At 37.7% G+C, this 18,387-nt stretch overlaps 1 protein-coding gene across 1 annotated transcript; it reads left to right on the top strand.

The window, feature by feature from the left end:
- The first annotated feature begins 10,526 nt into the window (after positions 1 to 10,526).
- LOC127869798 (carbohydrate sulfotransferase 15-like) lies at positions 10,527 to 16,056 on the top strand. Its single transcript, XM_052412458.1, has 7 exons — positions 10,527 to 10,685; positions 11,856 to 12,066; positions 12,485 to 12,598; positions 13,055 to 13,214; positions 13,389 to 13,452; positions 14,339 to 14,486; positions 15,854 to 16,056. The coding sequence occupies exons 1-7, from the start codon at positions 10,527 to 10,529 to the stop codon at positions 16,054 to 16,056; spliced, it is 1,059 nt and encodes a 352-aa protein (XP_052268418.1).
- The last annotated feature ends 2,331 nt before the right edge of the window (positions 16,057 to 18,387 follow it).

The following is an 18,387-nucleotide window of genomic DNA, read 5'->3' as shown; positions in this document are numbered from 1 at the left end:
GAAAAGTTAATTTTTCGTTATTATATGATTATTTATCATTCAAAATGATGTTTTCACTAATTAATAGCATAGCCACACGCTAACCACCTGTGATCTGAAAAGTTGTTTACAGTATCCATGGAGGCAGACATCTTGAAAACTTCGCAGTAAATATTCGCCGATTTGCCGTTTTGCAAGACGTTGTTTCATTGGTTAGTTCGATTTAGCTCTTATCAAACTGTTTGGGTCAAACAAAGTATCACAACAGTTACAAATATATCACCGCAGTGATAAATTTATTACCGCAGTGACAAAAATGTCACCGCGGTAACAATTTTGTCACCGCTGTGATATCTATTTTAAGCTGTTGGCGTATCTGTACTTTTGACCCAAAGGGTACGTCATATATATCAGCGTAGTGTACGTTTGTTCGTTCGTGCGAGCGCGTGCGTTTATTAATCATATTGACATAGCTTGCATATGGAATATAAACGGTAACACATATTTAAGATTATTTTTATTGGAGTTTTGCAGAACTTAGCATACCTGGTAAAACATAATTTTAAAAATATATTCTTTTCACATATTTTGATATGTATTGAAGTTTGTCATTAAATGCTTTATATTGATAAATGTAAACATTGTATCTAAAAAGCTCAAGATAAAGACAAGAATAAAATTAAAGAAAGAAAAACAGTAACCCTTATCTGGGCTCGAATCACTGGCCCCTGGAGTAAGTCTTACGCTTAAACCACTCGACCAGCCGTGCTTATACAAGTATAAAATATTTTATACTTTATATAAGCAATCCTTGTAGTGTCACAAAATATAACGACACTAACATAACTCGCAAAATTATATAATCGTGTTGCGTTGCAACGTTTTATAATTTTCAGGGTTCTAAATCGTCAAAAGATACATATAATGGATATTTTAGAGCATGGTTAATGTTTAGTATCGTAATAACTCTATGTTTTCGGACACTCTAAGTTTTCGGACACCCCCTTTTTTAGCAAAAATAATTATTTTTTGTTACTCTTAATTTTCGGACACTCGAGTTTTCGTCCGTTATTTATGTCTCTAAGTTTTCGGACAGTATATTTTACAGCGCTATTTTACCAAATTTCGAACTTGTTTTCGATATCTAATGACACTTCGATCATGGGGTTTTACAACCAGATTAACATCATAAAACATTGCGGGTGCATGCCTGAGGGCAATGGACCATTACATTTGCGTTATTGGGTAAATAACTTTGTAAACCGGTATTAAACCATGGTTTCGCCCGATAGCATAAGCATTATGACAATTGCCAGGAGTAGTGCCAATTAACAGTTCAATTATCTACCGCAATGGTACTACCCCTTCTCAGTAAAATAACTGTGACAAATACTAAACGTTTCAAATTGGGATGCACCATATTACAAGTTTTACGAACAACGGAAGGTGTTATACAACAACTATCGGAAATGAACAAACAAAGAATTCATAGTTTGCTTTTTTTATTGCGTTAATTACAGGTTCATACAAGCGTGTATCGGTACATCACATGCTCAATTTTGAACTCGTTGGTCAAAGTATCACCTTGAAGTAACTTTCTGTAAAATAAATTATGCATTTACAATTATTTAAAATGCAGTGCAAACATGTATACCTGTAATTCATACTATAAGGCATGGTATTTTACAAGCGCGTGCTATTACCGGTAGTCGTTGATACAATTGACGCTATTTTCGAACACTTCCATTTTTTACTCTAAGTTTTCGGACACCTGTATTTTGTTAATTTATTTCGTAACTAAGTTTTCGGACACGAATTTTTTTTCGGCGTTAGCTGTATACGCCAGCTTTTCACCTTAGCCTGACCTTTGTTAGCGTCCAATAGAATTCAAATAAAACTTCCCGCGGCCAAGTACAGATGAATACACTTCATTGACTGCATTGGATGATTTGATAATACCACTAGAACATTGGAAACATGTCCGCGTCTTTGTAACACTGTTTTACTGCGTGTTCAGCATGAAACAGTTTTATCTCTAATGAAAAGGCTTAATAGATAGAACAGTTTTACACTCAATATCGACATCAATACAGTTTGTGCGTGCACCTTTTATTTTCAGAGGATTTTCAGCGCGAGAACGTTGTGTACTTAAAGGCCATGTTCTCATATTTAGTAATGACTTCCATATTCCTGTCAACATGTTATATGTAAAAGTATAAAGTGCAGTGGAAGCGATGCCTCACTTGAATGCATTGCATTTCAACCCGCGAGGTATAAGGGGTCAGTTCGCGGTTAGTGTGTTTGAATGTCAGAGTTTATATACAGGTCAGACCTTATGTGCTGTTCGGAGTTCGCGGTCAGTAACATAATATTTATATAATAAAGACGCTATAGCGTGAACTAGGTGAATTGGAATTTTCTTTACCACCAGAAAGATGTGAAATGAAGATATCCAGCGATATTATTTTATGGCATGTCAATAATAGATTCTTAAGGTGTTTTCAACAATACCATGATAAATATTATTTTTAATTAATTAACAAGAATTATTCCATCATATTTACTAATGTATTATTGCAGCATATTGACTAATGTATTAAGTTTGAGAGCGATGATTCTCGATACTGTTAATAATCGAATCAAATACACGTAGCAATGCCCGATCAACCACTCAAACAGGTTTGTTCGAAGAACGCGCGTATACATATTTAAAATATGTACGGAGACTTCGCGTGTGGCCGGTTGACTTTGGTTTTCTGTTTTGTATCTATAGGTTTATGACCAGCAATATGTAATAATGTAAAATAAGCCGCGAAAACTCCGCGTAACATCCCGTACTGCGTTTGATGCAGCTAAAAACTGCACAGAAAAAGATATTAGCTATCCTTGATCTCATTCATTCAAAGCTTTACCTTCCATAAACTCCAACCACAATCAACGCCGTATATCTTTTTTAAAGATATTTATTGTTTATATTTTTAAGTGTCCGAAAACATAGAGAAAGTACGGTACTCTATTTTTGGACACTATGTTTTCGGGCAAAAATGCAGGCCCGTACCCAGGGGGTGGGCCCAGGGGCCCGGGCCCTCCCAGCTGGCTGTTGAGTTATGATTTTTTTTAAATAATATGCCTACTGCAAATTTTCTCTCCTGAAACACAGTACACTTTCACTCAATACAAAAGAGCAGACGTGTTTTCTTGTCCCTGTTAAACAAAAGGATTAGCGCTAATTTACTCGCCGGTGGCGACAAGCCCTAAGGCAATGTTTTCGTATCTCCTTGTACCCACATCCCCGCTCAGTCAATTACCCCTTGGGATCTTGAATGCTTGATTAAACAGGTCGTTTGATTGACCAAGGAAAGAGAAGCAGCGAATGGAAACAACTGCCACAGGAGATCGTAGGTCTGGACATTGCTGACGTTAATAATTTGTGAAAAACAAATAATGTTGGAAGCAATAAGGCGGTGATGTTGATAATCGTCTTTGTCTAAGTCCAAGGCCCATAACTTCGTCAAAAAAAATGAACCGGAACGAAACTGATACTTCATCTGTAAGTCATATAGCTAGACTCACACACCAACTATTGGGTCAATATCTTAAAGCTATTTGAAAAAAAGCCGGAAAATGAAATGCCGGACGGATGGACAGACGGACGGACGGACAGTCCGACTGCTATATGCCATCCTACCGGGAGCATAAACATCAGCTCTACATTAGAAAGAGTTGCGTAAAAAACCTCCTGAAAACGGTTGTTATAGTTCGATTGGTCATTGTCGGCTCGGGTACTATTAAATGTACTCCTAAACTCTGACTCTAGGATAGGCGCCCCCCCCCCGGAGAGGTGCCACCTCAAAGATTTTTCACTGGGCGGATATATGACCCCTCAAATTTTTTATTTGGCGGAGAACTTCCCTCTTGCTAAAAATTAGGGGGCGAAGTAATATCGTCTCGTCAGAATTGATGACCCGGATAAGTGCCCCCTAAATTTTGTCTTCCCCTTAAAGTACACCCTGAGCAGATTGATCCTGCAGGATTTGTCTATTCAGGTGGTGCCTTATAAACGAGGAAAATTGTGTGTGTGTGTTGTTGTTTTCCCTACGAGTATTCGTATACTAAATCACAGTGTGTGTAAGTGTGTTCGTGTGTGTGGAGTTGTATATCCGACCATTCGTTAATATCCTTTTAAATGATACACATGTATGTGCTGTTTTTTCTAACTGATCCATCGAGAAACTTGACCGAACGTACAAGTCATGCAGAAACTGCGTAATTGTTTGGTTCAGATGGACGCCCTGCAGTAATGCTATTATTATAATAGCTTAAACGTTTATTCCATTTTGAAATGCTGTTGTAAAACTAAGACAGATTTTAACAAATTCTTTGGATAAATACAAGTTAAACACAATCACAATCGATTTTGTTAACAATTAATCAACCGATACTTTAATACCTAGGTCAAACAAATTACATTTCATTAGATCGGACCACTCTATTGAAGTCATACCATTAATACCAATGTTATGACAACTCAACTATGTTAAATAATAGGATAAATACTTTTATTATGAGAACGGCAAAATGTGAAGAGATTTCTCGCCGCATTGAAAAAGTTTTGATTGAGAATCTAAACATTTGCCGTCTGCGGCGTCTATTAAAAAAAGTTTGTAATCGGTATGGTCATGATTTTAATTAAATGAAACTAATTGAACATTGGCATACAACATGTGAAAATGCTCATTCAGTCCCGGTAAACTATTACTATCAAATCCTAACATTGGGCTCAACTGAAAATGCATATATTCGATGCTTTTCTGCTACAACAACGCGCGGAAATAGCGTGATCATGTGCAATGTCAAGTTATCATGTCATGTCCATACTTTATTATTTTATTTTTTTGCACAAAAATGCAATCTACAGTTCGCGAACGGTAGCTTACTAATGACTCATATGTCACTTGTTATGTGATTAACCAATAAAGGTTTGTTTCTCAGAGCGCGATTCACATATAACTTCATCCCTCATCTGAAGCAAAATACAAAATAACATAAGTAAAATACATAGATTAAGTATGATGAAAATAAGGTGATGACAGAAGTTAACAAAGAATATAATGATAAGAAGCATACTTCAATTGATAATGACATTGCTCATTCATCAAATATTGCTATAAGGATAGAAGTAAACACAATAAGTATCCATTAACATTGATATTTATTACAATCCATCAAGTCCTACGATAGAAATTATTGTACATAAATACATTTATTTGTTTCTAAATTATTCCGTTAACAATTTGGATTGTTCATTCGTTCGTCCGTCGACTCGACTAGGACCACTCAAGTCATCTGTGGGTCTGGGACTGGCTTTGTCTGTATGTGCGCAAATGGCTGATGTGGCCGATCTGGGCCCGTATTCACCAACCGATTCTTAGACTTAAGAATAAAGAATAGACTTGGAACCAAGAAAAATGAGTTCAGTGTTTGAATATATGCAGGCCTCCACTGGTGTTTATGTCATGAACAAACTGTTCTATATGAAGAATAATATAGACAGAGATGTTTACTGCAGTTTGACTAAAAATTAAAGAAATTATTGAATATTCTAATTTAAAGAATTTTCTTTATTCTTAGACTTAAGTCTAAGAATTGTTTAGTGAAAACGGGCCCCTGGCACGGAATATTCTTGTACAAAGGGGAGGAGTGGGACGTCTCCAGTTGGGCTTGCAACACGGGCGTTTCGGGCTTGCCTCTTCTCTGCCGCAGTTGTTCTGTTCGCCTCGTACATCTTGGCGCCATTGCACATGGAAGAGCACCAGGTGGTGCGATTAATTGCGAATTGTTCTTACGGTAAGTGTCTGGGTTGATTGCAAACTGGAACAGACGAAAGTCCCAATGGGGGCACTTATCCGCCATATTAATTATTGTGAGGGGGCAGATATCCGCCTACTAAATTCTGACATGGGGCACTTATCCGCCCCTCCAGATTTGCTTGGAGGGCACCTCTCTGCCCTCTTAAAATTAGGGGGCACCTCTCCGGGGAGCACCTCTCGGAGGGGGAGCCTCTCCGGATACCAAAAATCTGCTCAATAACTGAAAGCGTTGCTTAAAAAACCTCCGGAAAACGGTTTTTATAGAGAAAATTCCAAACAAATGTCGGAGTTGTAGACGATTGTGATGGTTAATCTGTATTGATGAAGGTTAAAGTGAAAATGTGTAGTAGTGATAAACATTTTATTACGAATTTAATATGAAATTTTAGAGAAAATTTGAATTCAAAGAGAAAATAATATTATGGTTATATGTCAGTCATACGTTATTATACATTTCTTAATAAAGTTGTTTGATTTTTTTAAGTTTGCTTTCCTTCTTCATCAATCATCACACATTTCTGAAATACAAAGCTTTAAACATCGGTGTGAATTTCACACCAATATGTTAAGCTCTAGACTTCAGAAAGTTGATGATTTACATGTTATATTCCATAAATTTATATCACGAAATAAGTTTTTTAAAGAATAAAAATTCACCTTAAAAAGTGCCAAATTAAGAAAAACTTAAAATTCGGAAGGGGAGGCCCCTCCCGCACCCTCCCCGCTTGGGCCCCCCAGTCAAAATATCCTGCATACGGCCCTGAAATATTTTATTATTTTGTGACTATTAATTTTTGGACATACGGGTTTTCGTCCATAATTAATGTCTCTTTTTTTGGACAGTATATTTTAATTAATTATTGCATAAGCTCTATCTATAATGCCCTCTGGCGGGGTGCAGAAACTTGGCAAAAGGAGGGCTTTAACGGGAGAAATCGTGTATTATCAATGCGATTCACGTGCCGTTCAAGCCCTGTTATGTGTTTTTCATATCCATAATCTGGTCTACGCGCAGTTACTTCCCTTCTCCAGCTTTCGATGACTTTCCAAGCATAAATGGGGAACTGAAAAAGCACCAGTTTCCTCATGCATGCAGGAATAATGACTATTTCAATCAACTTTTCAAGTTATACCATCTGCACCCTCTTGACAACAGCTTTATTGCATTGGCAACGTCATTGAAGTTAAGGTTACTTACTCAACACTTTCAAAAGACTATCCTGAAAATGTAAGTGTTTAAATTTACCTTCAACGTTTCTGCTGTAAATTCCAAAATAATTCCCCATTTCTTACTTTGCGCGGCTGCATTGCAACTTTGCATTAATCCACTGTTTAAACACATTTTAAATCGAAAACTGCCTATCCGAAGGTAAAGCCTCGTCATTTCGGATGATGACCGAGTGAGGCATATGTAAAACACAACCTTGAACTGTATTGAAATAATCGAATTATTTTGTCGATGTCGAATTAACAAAACATTGTTTTTCAATGTTATTTAAAATTATTTTGGTATGTGTGATTTGTTTATGCAATAATAGCGAAAATACACATTTTCTCGGACATGATCATCTGCGGGCGCTCTCAAAATCCGCCCCTGCCCTCGTGCTGCGCACTCGGGCAGGAACGGATTTTTCGAGCGCCCGCAGATGATCATGCCCTCGAAAACGTGTATTATCCCTATATTGTTATAAATTTAATTAATCTTTTGGGGGCAGTAAAACGTACAAACCTTATAGCCCTTCATTATCTAAAATGAAATCGCTGTAAACTGCGTGTTCAGATTAACCCATTTATGCCTAGCGTCTAGAAAAAAGACCTTGGCAAACAGCGTAGACCCAGATGAGACGCCACATAATGCGGCGTCTCATCAAGGTCTGCGCTGTTTGCTTAAAGGAATTTCTGTAAGAAATATTCTAAATATAAAAATAAATATACTAGACATCCCTAATTTTGGAAATAAATTGATCCAATTTAGAAGGATGGGAGAGTTCACTAGGCATACATGGGTTAAAACTACATGTACTTTGTTCTCTAAGAAGAGGCTAGGTGGATACAACAGTTTCGCACTCAAATCTCGAAAGCAATTGTATGTTCTTGCAACCATTAATAGTTTACACACACACACACGCACACACGGCCGTTAAGGAGAGGGGAACCACCTCATTTTTAGTTGCAAAAATAAACGATCTAACGCTAGTTCCCTGGTGGCGCTACGGACCATGCAATTTTAAATAAACGGGGAATTATACAGGATATCTAAATCTAATACAAAATTTATTCACATTTAAATGCTATATACTCTTCAGCATGCTTATAAAATTAAAGCAAGTAGTTGAGGAAAAGGACCAGCAGGCATTCCCTTTAATACCATTATCTCCTTTGTTAAACGATGCCCGTATCTTCTGTGGTCTTAGATCTTTCTTTAAAATAGCTCGGATAGAATGCAGCAATTAAATATCTATTCTATTCATCAGTACGTAAATAATTGACCGGGTATTAAAATAATCCTCTTAATGGACTGCATACGGACGCATTGTGCAAACAATTTAGCGATTACAAAATTGTTATCCCCACGCTTTTTGAAAAGCGTGTGGATATTGGAGTTACCTCCGCCGTCCGTCTGTCTGTCCGTCCGTCCGTCTTGGCCACTATCTCCTCCTACACTATAAGCACTAGAACCTTGAAACTTACACACATGGTAGCTATGAGCATATGTGCGACCCTGCACTATTTGGAATTTTGATCTGACCCCTGGGTCAAAAGTTATGGGGGTTGAGGTGGGGCCGGGTCAGAGATTTTTACTCATTTTTTTATTTTATGTACTTTAACATTGGTCATAACTTTTGCAGTATTGAAGGTAGCAACTTGATATTTGGCATGCATGTCTATCTCATGTAGCTGCACATTTTGAATGGTGAATGGTCAAGGTCATCCTTTAAGGTCAAAGGTCAAAAATACAAATTCAAGGGTAGTAATAAGCTTTAAAGGGAGGTAATTAATGAACCTGCCAAATGATTTTTTTTTTAAATCAAAGCGGCGCAGTAGGGAGCATTATGTTTCTGACAAATACATCTCTGTTTTATGTTATTTTACATTAACTTCTTCTTTTCTACACCGATTCACTTCCAATTGATACTTAACATCTCTTATGACAATACGGTCAATCTCAACTATGAATTGCCCCATTACCAACCCCGGGGCGCCTCCCTGGGTCAAACATGCGGTGTGGGGATACCCGTCGGCCTCTGCCGCGCCATTTCTAGTTTATAATATTATGGTAAGTGTAAACGTGCGAGTTCAAATAATCAACAACAACTTTGTTTTCAACGAAATGCTACTATACAGAGAGCAGAAAACCATTTATAAACTATACATTGTGTTGTTCGTGCTTTTATATAGTCGTTTGTGATTGCTACTACTGCTATCGATTAGAGCTCATGATCGAATCGTTCCTTTAACTTCGAACTTTAAATTCATCAATTGTTACTGATAGGTTAATACAGTTCGATTGCATTGTCGGTTTAGGCACTACTTAAAAGAAGCCCATGTTTTCATAGTTATCATGCAATGTACTCCGGGTACGCAAAATACGCTTAAAGGCACACGGTCATACGCCGGTGTACTTATTAGTTTATGTTCCGTAACCAGGGTAAATTGTAGGAAACTTAAGATTTTTTGGGTTCTAAGTAGTACATGAGTCGACAACGTTCAATGGAGCGTCGATAAAAATGTGTACATGTACTTATAAACTTGTAAATCCCATAAACTTGTACAGCCTAATTGTTCAGAGCTTCAAAGTCTCGTTAAAGGGTCGTACACAGACTCGTTTGAGGAAATCATATTCATATACAGTTACTTAAAATGGTTTTCAGGTGCTATTTCCTTCTGTTTCCAGAATTTACGTCGTCTCAGAAGCAAAGATGGTACGAAAAAAATAAATCAGACGGCGCTCCTCGTGAAGTTAAAAGAAGCATACGATGAAACTACTCCTGTAAGCTTACTAAACATCAATTCAGTCAAATCACCGGCAACATTACTGGTCATCTTCGAGTCTCTTTTCTGACCGGTCCGCCTATACCGATTATCTCATCGATCTAGCCCACAGCTTTTCAGTTTCCACTGACAATGAAAGCTCATGGAGTGGCTGCGAGTGCGACAAACTGCTTGCAGAAGGTCCGGCGGACATTATTGGTAAAGTTAGCGATTATTTGCTTCTTATTGATGGCGCTGTACGGGGTCGCGTTCAAATATATCGACATGACAATCACGCAAAAATTCCAGCCGCTAAACATGCACGGGTATGATACTGAACACGGAAAGGTGGATGGGTACAGAGTATTGATGACTGGCGAATCCGGTAAACGAGTGGGGCTATATAAAACTTTCGATGTCGCTGATTCACTTACAAACAGATTTAATACAGGAATAGTTAAAAACACACAATCACCCCAAAACGAAACGCAAACGGACGCAAACGTTATTCCAACAGACCGGAGTGTCCCTAAAGCAGAACGCCTGGTTCGTTTGCCGATGGCGGATATATCGCAGACAGGGAACAAACTAACAGATACGGTTAATACAACGCAAGCACCCCAAAACGATAAGCAAACAGACGCCATATCGCAAGTTATTCCAGACCGGAGTGTCCCAAAGGCAGAACGCATGGTTTCTATGAGGATGACGGATATATCACAGATAGCGAACAAGCTTCCAGGCGTCTTGACTAATCTGCAACCCCTCGGTCCGGGTATAAAGGAGAGCCCAGAGTTTCCAGGCATGCCGGATCCCTGCGCGGGGCCCAAGCGGATGACGGGTGTGGAGGACATCCTCTGTATGGTAAGGCATACAGTATGTTTGTTTTTTGGTAAATGCCTCGATAGTAGAACATCTAATGAGTTTGTCTCTTAACACACAAAACAGGATGCATCCAACTTTATATGTATTAAGATTGGTCCACAGATGTTCAAATACCACGAAGTCATACAAAACCAAACAGCGAGGCGTATCGAATCAGCGAACAATTCAGCAGTCATTCCATTGTTTGAAAAGCCCTTTTTTTCTTTATTTAATCTTATAAGCTTATTTTGCAAAACGTATACGCGTCACAACATATTTGTCACTATGCACGCACGCCAACACTATTTCGCCATATGTAGATTCGCCAGTCTTTCTTTTTAATGTGTGCACTTGTCAGTTGCCATGAATTAGAAGTACATAAAAAAAGTCGCGTTCTGAGAAAACTGGGCTTAATGCATGTGCGTAAAGTGTCGTCCCAGATTAGCCTGTGCAGTCCGCCCAGGCTAATCAGGGACGACACTTTCCGCGTTTATGGTATTTTTAGTTTCAAGGAAGTCCCTCCTTACCGAAAATCAAGTTTAGGCGGAAAGTGTCGTCCCTGATTAGCCTGTTCGGACTGCACAGGCTAATCTGGGACGACACTTTACGCACAGGCCTTAAGCCCAGTTGTCTCAGAACACGACTCATATCGTCAAGGCATATTTTGGAATGCGTGGTATAGTTATGTTGTAGGTTGCAATACGCATCGTGACCTCTTAGTTTTCACAATGCTCAGCGGCCCCGCTCCCTCACAACCGCCTCCATACCCGTAGCCAGGTGGGGGGGGGGCGTTTTTGTGTCAGTCACTGAGTATGGTCAATGAAAGTGAAATTTCATATAAAGATGCTCTCTGACTTCAGTTTCTAACTACAAATAAAAAGTCACCAGAATGCACGATTTTAATTTGCATTTTAATTTTCTAGGAGAAGGACCTCCAACCCCCCGATTGCAGGAGGGGGGTAGTCTCTCCCGCACCTACCCCCTTCGCCACTTCGTTGGTCAATAACAATCATTGATGAGAAAATGTGCACCCCCTTTTCAAAACCATTGCTGCGGGCCTGGTCTCACACCATTATTATTTTGCATTTATGGTCTATTGGCAATAACAATAACTGTAGCCTTGCAGCACGTATCGTCATCACCCTTTATTTTGTAGTATGTACTTTGCAGAAACCCCCGACATTCCTGCCGGATTACAAGAACCCCTGTTGGCTCGATGGCAACACGTTCCGCTGCCTTCCATACTTCCAACTGATCGGAATGTGCAAGAGCGCAACTTCCGACTTATTCAAGCGTCTGCACATGCACCCGGATATCATTCCGAACAGGGGCATTTTTGGGAAAGAAATCTGGTACTGGTCATGGAGGCGATTTGAAACAAGTAAGTTATGATCGCGATTTCGAGTGGAAAGTATGCACACTTTAAACCAGTTAATTATATATATTAACACAGTATTGAAATGCAAATTTCAGTAAAAATAGCCATGAGCCAATAACATGTCGTCTTTATGCGATTTATTGGTACGGTAATGTAAAGAAATGTTGCTTTTACGACACGCTTTTTTTAACTACAACTTATATTATTTAATCCCGAAACATAATATTACCCGCATACCATTGTGAAGTTTTCTATGTATGTTTTATGCAATATTAAACTCCATAAAATGTTCACCTATATAAGACCAATGTTCACTACTAATGTTTACACAAATAAAACGAAGCACTTATACATGGAAAGGCCCTAAGCTTAAACTTTCGTAATTTATTGTTTCTCACCCCTTGTTTCTTGTGGTTTACAGCGGGTAAATTCGGCAAGTTCAAGATGGGAATGACCTTGGAAGAGTTTACAAACCAGTTCTTTAGTTCCAAATTGCAGACCACAAATACCAATGGCAAACACAACAAAATCACGGGTTTGTTTGTAAATAAGTTAATCTTGCATTTTATCACTGATTACATTTATGCTCGCTCCTAATCTATATACAATAATATATCATGTCATACCATCAATGCATTTATAACATTTTACATCAACTTCATGGTTCTCGACGTCGTATATAAATGGTGTTTTCCATACCAGAACGAACCAAAAATACAATTATGTATTTTTTTATACATTATATTGATTTGCAATAAACTTAGGATTTTTCTAGCTTTTGAAAAAAAATACTAATTTGTGAGTACAAACAAACCTTATACATATAATTGTGTTAAAAAATCACATACTTTCTCAACCGTTATTATTTTTGCGAAATAGTGGGTAATATGAGTCAGCGTTTAGTAAACATACGAATTATAAGGTGTTTTTTTTTCTCAAAGTAATGCAGATCCGGATTCATGCATTATTTTACATTTCCCACGTGTATTAGGTAACGGTGATCCAATGGACTTTTGGGACCGCTTCCGTGAGAGCAACCTGCCGCAAAACACGCCCGGCGCCGACGAGCTGCTCTGGACGACGCCATATGCCGTCCACCACGTCAACCCGAACGTCAAGCTGCTACTCATGCTACGGAATCCCGTCGACAGGTAACGTTATTCGGGGTTACAGTAATTTTCAAAGATATGACAGATGTTGGCCTTTTTTGAAGCTCATCCTTAAATGTTTTATTTGATAAATGTAAACAAAAGAAAATAATAACGATTATAGACCATTTCATTCGCAATGACCACCTTATTACACATTTGCATCCGACTTTTCAGGTTGTATTCTCACTATTTCCATGGTCAATACGGCAAAACGGCACAATCCTTCCATGACCATGTGGTAATTTCCATTGAACGATGGAAGGCATGCACGAGCTCCCATAGCATTCGTCACTGAATTTACGATCAGTCCTTTAGAAAAACGCTGCCGGTAAGCTCAGTATGTTAACACATAGAAAAACAAGAGATGTGTTGGTCAGAAACACAATGCCCCCTATTGCGCCACTTGGAAATGAAAGTTCAATATATCATTTGGCAGGTTGAGAAATAATTTCCCTTATAAAGCTTATTACTTCCTTTGGATTGTATTTTTTTTACTTTCAACACTGAAGGATGACATTTACCTTGACAATTCACCACTCAAAAAGTGCAGCTCCATGAAATACAAATGCATGCCAAATATCGAGTTGCTATCTTTAATATTGCAAAAGTTATGTCCAATGTTTAAGTTTTCGGAGGGACTGACGGACGGACGGACAGACAGTTCAAATGCTATATGCCACCCTACCGGGGGCATAAATATGGATCCACCAACTCTGACAATTTAGTAAAATGCTACAAAAGTAAAATAATTTAGATTTTTTTATGAATTTTCAATTCTTATTGTATAAAATGATGGCGGAATAAAACCTGGTACACGGAAGAACATGTATTCATTATTCCGTTGACAGAGCTCCTTCTCTGGCGACGACGTACATACAGCTTTTTACGTAAATGGGCATTTTTATATATTGTTTACAGTGAAAAATAATAGAAAAAGGTTTACCAACGTCTGCTTAAAATCATATGTAATAGTAAATATCGTTTACATGGATCGTCACCAAGGCATTCGTAGTGACGGCAAGGATTTGATAAGCTATAAAAAAACAGTCCGATCTCCGCACGGACGTTGAGAAAGCACGCGAAAATGCTTTCAAATGTTATCGTATTGTCTTTGCTTACTGCAGGCTCCAATCTTTACGAGCTTTTACATCGTGCACCTGTTGGAGTGGCTAAATGCGTTTCCGCGGGAGCAGATCTTGATTTTCCGGAACGAGGATTACACGGTGGACATAAAGGGCACCATGACGGACATATTCCGCTTTTTAAACGTCGGTGAGTGTTCGAGTGTGGTGCACACCGGTGCAAAAAGGCAATAATAATAATAGAGTCCGTCAGGCAATAGTCCAAACATGTTATTTAGTTTTAGAGGTGCACTGGATAGGTCTCTTACTTACGACCGTGAGGCGCTGACTTGATCATCATTCGCGTCTGTTCTCCGGATCTTCCTTAAAGGGACCTTTTCACAGAGTTGGCATGTATTGAAGTTTGTAATTATATGCTTTATATTGATGAATGTAAACATTGGACCTACAAAGCAAGGTAAAAAAAAAATAAGAAAAAAAGTATTTATCAACTGGGCTCGAACCACTGACCCCTGGAGTAAAAGTCTGACGCTTAGACAACACGGCCATCCGTGCTTATCCGATGAATGATGTATTTTATACTTTTGATAAACAATCCTCGTTGTGTCACAAAATATAACCACAACAACATAACTCGCCAAATTATTCAATCGTTTTGAGTTGCAACGCTTTATAATTTTCAGGTTTTTGAATCGTCAATAGATGCATATAATGTATGTTTAAGAGCATGGTAAATGTATTACTGTTACTCATAAATATCATAACTACAACGAAAATTTGCGAATCTGAAACACTTTTTTGTTAATTGCGTCAGTTCACCAAAACGTGAAAAGGTCCCTTTAAGTCACAAAGTACATGTTCTTTAAAAAAAAATGTTCTCATACTTGAGAGAGATTGTTGAAGCCCACGGCTTTCGATACAATCGAGAAAAAAATACTTTCTTGAATAAGTCTTACCAAAAACTGGATAATAATTCTTCTGTTAACACTCGGCTCTGTTAACAGATCGACACATCAGTATAAGTATTACCCTCATATATAAGTCTGGATGGAGAGGAACATACTAGACGTCTGTTAAGTTAAAACTTCATTCAAACAAATACATATATGAGAAACGCGCTCTTGTAATACAGGGCTCATTGCATGTGCATAAAGTGTTGTCTAAGATAATTGTATGCAGATCGCACAGGCTTATCAGGGACGACACTTATTGCATGTGCTTAAAGTGTTGTCTAAGATAATTCTAAGACGACACTTTAAGCACATGCAATAAGGTTTCCGGTTTTATCGGTTTTCTTTTTCTCTCTCTTTTTAACGAAAACCCATCTAAGCATAAAGTGTCGTGCCTGATAAGCCTATGCGGTCCGCTTATCAGTGATTATTACAACGTGATGCTTGGCACGTGGTATTAATAAACGCATACACGATCTAACATTTGTTAATAGTTCCCAATGTGTTAACAATTTAAAAAAGAAAAACTCTGAAATGCCACTTTATTTGAAATCGGTCACTAGCATTTGCAACTTTAAAACCGACTTTGTTTAAATTGACCATTTAGACGTCCCCAACGACCGCGTTCTCACGCAGATGGCAAACATGGCCCCATTCTACGAGTCAAAGAAGCGGAAGTCGGCCGGGCCCATGCTACCAGAAACCAAGCGCCTTCTGGTGGAGCTCTATCGGCCCTACAACGAGCAGCTCGCGGCTTTCCTCGGGGACGAGAGATTCGCCTGGCGCGACGCCTCTTTTGCCACCGCATAGACGACCGTCAGCATTACTCGTAGTATACTTTCCTTAAGGCCAGCATTTTTTTATTTGTTTAACGGTAAACTTTTCAAAAAAATTGAGTCGGGGGGGGGGATAAATAAAAATAACAATAAAATCATGAAAAGTGAGCAGTCTACCAAAAAGATAAAAATAAAACTGTCTAAATTGATATATTTTTTTTTATTTTTGAAAATTTAAAAATAAGCCAATTTAACCTTATGTATACTTGCATTAACCTTTTAGTGTTTTATATATCTTATTACACTGTTGTAGAAGCTTTTTATAATAATAGTAAACATATTTTTATATATATTTATATGTAAAAGCACCTTTCGCATGTATTATACTATATTGCTTCAATAGAGACCATTAACCACGCCAGGTGTGTAGTGTATTATAGTGATCGTTAAACTTTTGTTGAGTGTTTATCATATGCATGTTTATAACAAATATAGCATGCATTTGACTTAAATAAAAAAGAATTGAAAACTTTTGAAATTGTTTAATAGCTTTAAATAACAACCAACTTTGTAACTTTCATCCATGGGTGGAATATGCACACTAAAAATACTATTTAATATACAACAGACTTGCTTTATATCATGATAATTTGTATCAATCTGACATAAGAAAAAAAAATGAGCCACATTACAGGAAATTGGACCTTAGGGCGATTGCGACCATTTTGGCTCCAAAAAGAGCAGTCTGATCAGGATCCAAACTGTTCAACATAATTGTCATTCAGTCAGTACTTCTAAAGATGTTAAGCGAACACTTTGGATCCTGATCAGACTGCGCTTAAATTGATCTTGATCCAAACTTTGTGTAGTGAACGTTCTAGTACATAAAATGTGAATATTTTATTTAAAAACCGTGAGTTATAGACTTATAAAAACATGTGCTGCATTTCATTTTATATTCAGAGAGAGTTATAGTGGATATATATGTAAAGTGAACACAAGAGGCATGACTACAATATTTGGTGTGCAACATCGTTATGAGGTTCTCTTTGAAGTTTGTTCAAATCATGCAGAAAATTTGCCCTCCCTAGTGGTTACTGTTTTGCTTATAAATATAAATAATATAATCATTCTCTGAAATCGCAAGGCCCTTTGGTTTGTTGCGTTGCATGCCAACCATATAGTACTTCATTGCTAAGTTTCCTCAAAGCATGTCTCCGTGGTCAAAACTGTTTGCGCTTCAGGGGTCAACTGTTTTATATAGATTAATGTCTTTGATATTCCCTAACAACACAGACACCGCAAGGGTCAGTGGTTCCATATGTGGTGTGTAACATGTTAGTGTTTTCTTCTTCTAGATGTGATCAAATCATACATTTGGAGTTAAAAATAACCCGTCCTTGTTTCGCATGCTTAATGTAAACTTATATAATAAAGAGTTAAACAATATTATTCTCTCAAAACGCATGGGTTATGTGATTAGTATTTTGTATGTGACATTTTATGGCGGTAATCTTCGTAGGTTTTGTATCATGTCCATTGGCTTCACATAAGCACCAACAAAATATTGAGGTAAAAGACACAATATACCTTGAAACCTAGATTTAATTCATTGAACATTTTCTTAAGTGAAAGCCGTATAAAGAATTAAATAGCACATGTAGCAAGGATTTAAATTGTTCTAGTAGAATTACTCTGCTGACTGTATATAACTTACTCGCAAGATTAATTATATATAGAACACAACTTTTGAACTATGTAATTGTATATTTTAAAATAGTATTTTATTTTAAAAATTTCGTAAAAGACTCACAGCATTGTCAAAATAAAATGGTGTAAACTGTTGCACATATTATTTTGTTCCTCCCTTATTCACAGTTTAAGTTCAAATGAAAATTTCTATGGAATGTGTTGTCTGTATTATTTTAAGGAGAAACAGCAAGTACATGTTTTGGATATATATAAACAGAGAGAGCTATATAAATGTGAAGATAATAATAACCCTTGGAACAAATACATAGAGCCGATTAAGCACCAGGGCCCTTGCTACACTTTGGGGGATTGGGGCCGGGGCCCTTAGAGGGGGGAATTTCACGTTGTTTTCGGCGAAAAGGGGAATTTTACAAGATCTTTTCACCAATCATTCAACACTTAATATTGCTCTATTTTAATGTAATTTACATAAATATACATTTAATCAAAGATTTATAGTAAGATACCAGCTGGCAACATAGGTATAAAAGTTAAAAAAAAATGTTTTGGAGTGTGGAGTTTTTAGAAGAAATAGGGGAAGAAAGTATACTATTTTAAGGTGGGAATGTGGCCGAATTTCGTCCCCAAAAACGGCCAAACGAGGGCACTGAGT

Source organism: Dreissena polymorpha, chromosome 2 (genome assembly GCF_020536995.1).
Source record: "Dreissena polymorpha isolate Duluth1 chromosome 2, UMN_Dpol_1.0, whole genome shotgun sequence".
NCBI lineage: Eukaryota > Metazoa > Mollusca > Bivalvia > Myida > Dreissenidae > Dreissena > Dreissena polymorpha.
Note: the sequence above shows the minus strand (reverse complement) of the source record. Positions and strands in the feature narration are given on the sequence as shown.